Here is a 6,617-nt window from a genome sequence, read left to right as displayed (position 1 = left end):
CTCCTCCAGTGCTGGTACTAAAGGTGTATACCACCACACTTGACTCATGCTTGACTTCTTTGAATTCTTGGGACTGAATTCAGATCCTTGTTTACAAATATAACCATCTCCTAGCTCCTAGAAAATTTAATTTTAAAAAACCCTATCAAAATAATAAAAAAAAAGATTATCTTCAAAATAGCTTCCCCTAGCATATAATTGGTAATAAGCACTATAAAAACGTATATACTTAGGTGTATCTTCCTCTCAATTTAACCACCTAAAATAACTTCTAAAATGAGTGTGGTAACTCAAACTTGTAATCCCAGTTCATGAGATGGATGCCTGAGTAGCTGGAGTTCAAGATCAGCTTTGGTTACACAGAAAACTCAAAGGCCAGGGACTGACAGATGGCTCCACAGACAAGAGCACTTAGCAGTAGAAGTCCTACCATTCAATTCCCAGCAATCACATGGCATCCCACAACCCTCTTCTGGTGTTTAGCCAGAGCACTCATGCACAATAGCTCTCTGGACACCTGTACCAGACATATGCACATGAGCACAAGTAAAAATAAGTTCTTTTTAAAAAGGGAGCCAACAAAAACCTAAAAGCTCTTATTACCTATAAGAACTATTTTGCTTATCAAAACAGGTTGTTCTTTTATTATGTCTCCCTATGAGGCCTGGCATAGGGTGCATGCCTTTAACACCATCACCTAGGAGGCAGAAGCAGGCAGATCCCTGTGACTTAAGAGACGAGCCCAGTCTTCATAGTGAGTTTTAGGATAATCGAGGTTATAGTCTGTCGATAACTTCTTCAAAAAACACACTAACAAAATCAAAGTTTGTTTTTTGTTTTTTTCTGACACAGGGTTTCTCTGTGTAGCCCTGGCTTGTCTTGGAACTGACTGTAGACCAGGCTGTCCTCAAACTTAAGAGATCAAGTCCCTTCTGCCTCCTGAGTGCTTGGGAGTAAAGACATACACCACCAGGCAAAATCATGTATCTTACACATTCACCACTAAGGCCCCATGGAGTAAAACTAAAAAAAGAGTTCTAGATCCCATCCCATAAGAACTTTACTGAAATACCAAGAATTTATTCCACCTGAAAAGGGGCTCAAATAATGGACTCAAAGAAATCAAACCCATGTCCAGTACATATGTATTTCATGCAACCTTCCTCGAACTGAACATACTGTGTGAAAACACAAGTTTAATTTGATAATCAATAGACAACTGTGTCCCTACACTTATGTTTATTAAAAACTGACAAACAAATAAAACCTGTACAAAAAAAATCCCCAAATTCCTTATCAATTTGAAACAGTAATCTTGAGAGACATTATCGCCTAGGACCCCCTCTTCCTCTGCCGCGACCACGTCCTCTTCCTCTACCCCGGCCTCGGCCTCTTCCTGCAACTGGAGAAAGGTAAAACAAAGCAGGTGAGTTCTCTTCAACAGCAGAGTACCCGCCACCACACAGGCTTATCCTGAGCCCTTCCCACCTACACCTCTTAATTTAGCAACTCACTATAGTAAGGAAATCTTTAACTCAGTTTCTCTCAAGCATGAACACCACCACCATCATGTAAAAAGCAGGAAGACAAATTTACACCCCAGTCAGATTTCTGTGTACTTAAAGGAGCCAAGCATGTCAAACCAAATTGGAGCTTGAAAACTTGTTTGGCCTAATCATGACTTAGCCTTGAATGCACAGCCATATCGCCAGCTGGTCATGAGGACAAAAAAGGAAAGGCAAAAAAGCAGTGCCCTGCTTGTCGCAGTCAGACTCGGGCGTGCGTGACACCCCCACCCATGGTCAGCATCAAGCCCAGGGCAGCATGCAATGGTTTCATTGGTACCCCACACCCTGCTAAAGCCATACATTTATTTAAAGGCTTGTTTTTAGCCCTGGCTTCCTGGTTTTGTAGACCAGGCTGGCTTCAAACTAACAGAGAACCACCTCTCAAGTGCTGGGATTAAAGGTGTGCATTTAGTAAAGGAAAAATAGTGTTCTAAAGAAACTAGGATCATAGATACAAAGAGTAAGATGATACAAAGCAGAAGGCAAAAAACAAAAAATGGCTGACATTATTTGTGGAGATCAGACTGTAAAGCCTGTCATTACTTCAAATGAAAGTAGGTAGGAAAGATAAAAGTAGAGATGCGGTGAGATAGCTCAGCAGGTAAGAGCACTGAGTGCTCTCTCAAAGGTCCTGAGTTCAAATCCCAGCAATCACATGGTGGCTCACAATCACCGGTAATGAGATCTGACGCCAAGACAGCTACAGTGTACTTATTTATAATAATAAATAAATCTTTGGGCCAGTATCTGCCGAAGCAGAGCCGAACGGAGTGAGCAGAGGTCGTAAAAGTCAATTTCCAACAACCAGATGAAGGCCCACAACTATCTGTACAGCTACAGTGTGTACTCATATACATGAAAAATCTTTAAAACAATGCCTTACCCACTGACCTAACTCCCTGGCCTGATCCTTTAAAAAAAAAAAAAAAAAAAGAAATCCAAAACACTGACATAGAAAGACTTGAGATTTAGAAAAACAGAAGCATAAGGTGGAACTTAAAAGGTTAAATCAGTGTTTTTCAAGCTATAAATTACAATTGCCTTTTCTTTTTAAACTGGGATGGGGTGGGGAGGAAACCCCAAAGCATTTGTATTGTTTTAAACTAATTCCAGTGGGCTACAGGACAATGTGCATATCTGGCTGGAAAATAAGACTCAAAGTCAACATGCTAAACATCTATGGAACAAAGGCCCTTTTCTCCTGCCCTACTCTTCCATTGCTGGCTCACAGCTATGCCTCCCAAAGTAGACACTGTGGGCTGTGGTTCCAATGTGAAAACTCATAGACCCTCCCTCCCTCCCTAGCACACACACACACACACACACACACACACACACACACACAACTAAATGTAAAAATAGAAAAGCAAAACGATGGGAAGGTAGGTAGGTAATACAGTTTGTCTTATGTATGTAAAATCCTCTCTCTGTTCAGTCGTCCAATGTTAGTTCTCAATAAATTGTTTTATTACCACATACATGTATGTGATATGATGTGTGTATCTGTGTGTACACTTGAAAGGAGCACACTTCACATGTGGAAGCCAGACTACAACTTTTGGGAGTTGGCTTCTCTTTCCACTGCTGGCTTGGGGATCAAACTCAGGTCATGAGGCTTGCACAGAAGTGATGTTACTCAGAGCCGTTTCTTGGCAAAGACCCAATAGGTTAGAAGTCCAGCCTCTTTCCCCAGAATGTCCCTCTTTAACTGTCTCTATAAAAATAAAATAGTGCGGGCTGGAGAGATGGCTCAGTAGTTAAGAGCACTAACTGTTCTTCTAGAATTCCTGAGTTCAATTCCCAGCAACCACATGGTGGCTCACCACAACCACCTGTAATTGGATCAGATGCCCTCTTCTGGTGTGTCTGAAGACAGCTTTGATCACTAGCACCACATAAATCAGGAAGGCAAACAACTGTAATCCTAGCACTTGCAAGCAGAGGAAGAAGCAGTGGAATAAATTCAAAGTCACTCTCAGCTCCACAGCTTATTAAGACCGGCTTGGGCTACAAGAGAACTTAACTCAGGACAAAACAATGAATGAATGAGAGAAAGCTAGTATTGTTAACACACTAAAAACTCCTCAAAGAAAAATTGGGAGAGTCTTGTTTTCTTCAGAGATTTGGCCCTGGTACGACAGCCCTACACCAACATATACACAACCAGACATGAAGTTGGGATATATGGGAAGAAGAAAGAGCTTCAGAAGGAGCTAATCAAAATATTCTGCATATGTGTATGAAATTTTCAAAGAATAAACTTGAAAGCAACTCCTCCATTGCTGATGAGACTGCCAGCTGGTACAACCATTCTGGCAATCAGTCTGGCAGTTCCTCAGAAAATTGGACATAGTACTTACTACCTGAGGACCCAGCTATACCACTCCTGGGCACATACCCAGAAGATGCTCCAACATATAACAAGGACACATGCTCCACTATGTTCATAGCAGCCTTATATATAATAGCCAGAAACTGTAAACAACCCAGAAGTCCTTCAACAGAGGAATGGATACAGAAAATGTGGTACAATTACACAATGGAGTACTATCAAGCTATTAAAAACTTCATGAAATTCTTAGGCAAATGGAACTAGAAAAGATTATCCTGAGTGAGGTAACCCAATCACAAAAGCACTCACATGGTATGCTGATAAGTGGATATTAGCCCAAAAGCTTGGAATATCTAAGATACAATCCACAAGGAAGAAGGAAGACCAAAGTATGGATGCTTTTTTCAGTCCTTCTTAGAAGGGAGAACAAAGTACTCATGGGAGGAGATATGGAGACAAAGTCTGGAGCAGAGACTGCCCCACCTGGGGATCCATCCCATATACAGTCACCAAACCCAGACACTATTGTGGATGGCAGGAAGTGCTTGCTGTCAGGAGCCTGATATAGCTGTCTCCTGAGAGGCTCTGCCCGAGCCTGACAAATACAGAGGCAGATGCTTGCAGCCAACCCTTGGACTGAGCATGGGGTCCCCAATGGAGAAAGGAATGAAAGAGCTCAAGGAGTTTGTAACCCCATAGGAACAACAATATCAACCAACCAGACTCCCTAGAGCTCCCAAGGACCAAACCTCCAAAGAGTATACATGGAGAAACCCATGGCTCCATATAGCAGAAGATGGCATGTTGGGCATCAATGGGAGAAAAGGCCCTTGGTCCTGTGAAGGCTCGATGCCCCGGTGTAGGGGAATGCCAGGATGGGGAGGCAGGAGTGTGTGGACAGGTGAGGGAGCCCCCTCATAGAAGCAAGGGGAGAAGGGATGGGATAGAGGATTTCTGGAGAAGGTAAAAGTCAGTGTCACCTTTGTGAAAGTAGGTGGCAGAAAGGAGAGGCCATGTCTACACTCAGTGTTCTGACCTGTGAACATCTAATGATAAGCAGACTAACATTCCCTGAAAAACAGTGGGAACAGGCTCCCAGGACAAGGAACAGCCAGAGGCCAGAAGACCCCTGCTTGGCATCATGGGCCTTGTGTGAAGTGAGCCCAAGACAGACAACCCTCACACTGGGCCACTTGGGCTGGCCAGGTAATGAGTGAACACTTGACAAGACAGGTACCCTGAAGTCCAGACAGGCAAGCTAGCCCAAGGTCACTACCAGTCTGGTGCCAGGCAGGCCTTGGGGAGTAGAGCATACATGCCCAAGATGACCCCTACCCAAGTCATAATGCATGAGCAAGAAATGGCACTCCAGAGACCACTTCTGAGATGACTCCAGACACTCAGAAACCCTGTGGGAGAGGTCACTAAGAAGCAAATAAGTGGTGGGAAAACAGAAGAGGAATAGAAGGATGTGGGCACAACTGGAGACTTAGAGGAACTGCCTGATGTGAGTACCTGGTGATGCCATAGGGTCCTAACCTGTGTTGCCACTAGGACCACATTTGGGTCTGTGGTCCTGCAGGAGCAGGGTCTATTACCATCAAAGGGCAGGTGAATATCCCTCGTGTGGGCTGCTAACAGGGGGACTACTGCTCTCTGAGGACTGTGCAGAACTGGCCCTACCCATCACCTGAGTATCTTGAGAAAGCTGGTCCTAGGGGCATGAGAGCAAGAGAGCTGACCCCACCCTTCTGTCTCCAAGCTGCAGTACTCTGGGAGAGAAGGCCCCTCACATTGTGGGAGTTTCAAAGAGCCAGCTGAGGATACAAATGTGGGAGACCTGGCCCTACCACTGCTCACCATTCACCTCTCAGCACCTGTAACATCCAGGAGACCTGGGGTCATGAGAGCAGGAGAGCTGGCCATGCCCCTCACCTGCTGCTGTACTCAGAAAAGCCAGACCTATGGGAGCGGGCTGACCAGCTCAGATACCTCTCATGCCCAGTCCAGGACTTTGAACTGTTAGGAGTGCTGAAGGGGCCGGTCCTACAGGATCTCTATGACACAGGACAACAATAGAATATCTAATAGGAGTCCTAGTGAGGTTCTAGTAATGAAGAGTGTAACAGAAGCTAGAGGCCTCGTACCAGACCAATAACTCATTGCAATGAGTATTTGTAAGCAAAGTACTGTACACTAGAGCTTCTGCAAGAAGAGTTTCTCCCTCTGCTGGGAGGGAGGCTGGACGGCAAGTATGAGGAGAGGGGGAGATGAATGGAATTGGCTGCATGACGTAAAATTCACAAAGAACCCATAAAAAGTTAAACAAACAAACAAAACTAACATGGTATATAGAGGCACATGCCTTTAATTCCAGGCAGATCTCGAGTTCAAAGCCAGCTTGGTCTACAGAGTGAGTTCCAGGAAAGCCAGAGGAACCCTGTGTGTATGTGTGTATGTATGTACATATGCATGTATATATATATATATATGTGTGTGAGTACACCACCCAAAAAAGGAAAACCTACAAAAATAATCTATCAACAATAAAATTCTATCAGGGAAAAAGATTTCAAAGGAGGCCTGGAAATAAATTATGTGCTAGCACAGAGAGCAAGATCAAGGAGACTACTTTCCCAGAAGACAGAATAAAAAGGCAAAGGGGGTGGGGGGTGTATGTGAGGGGGGAGGGGGAGAGAGAGAGAGGAGAGAAGAGG

The 6,617-nt window shown here is 44.2% G+C and overlaps 1 protein-coding gene and 1 pseudogene across 2 annotated transcripts in view; one reads left to right on the top strand and one right to left on the bottom strand.

The window, feature by feature from the left end:
• Nucleotides 1–1,135: 1,135 nt before the first annotated feature.
• Nucleotides 1,136–6,617, bottom strand: part of Snrpd1 (small nuclear ribonucleoprotein D1 polypeptide) — a 15,052-nt gene continuing 9,570 nt past the window's right edge. For both annotated transcript variants that reach the window (XM_031364958.1, XM_031364959.1), the window contains exon 4: nucleotides 1,136–1,402. In XM_031364958.1, the coding sequence (XP_031220818.1) occupies nucleotides 1,326–1,402 (77 nt within the window). In that variant the 3' untranslated portion in view covers nucleotides 1,136–1,325. The remainder of the gene's footprint in view (nucleotides 1,403–6,617) is intronic.
• Nucleotides 4,873–4,969, top strand: LOC116087912 (annotated as a pseudogene).

This window comes from Mastomys coucha, unplaced genomic scaffold, assembly GCF_008632895.1.
Source record: "Mastomys coucha isolate ucsf_1 unplaced genomic scaffold, UCSF_Mcou_1 pScaffold13, whole genome shotgun sequence".
Lineage (NCBI taxonomy): Eukaryota > Metazoa > Chordata > Mammalia > Rodentia > Muridae > Mastomys > Mastomys coucha.
Note: the sequence above shows the minus strand (reverse complement) of the source record. Positions and strands in the feature narration are given on the sequence as shown.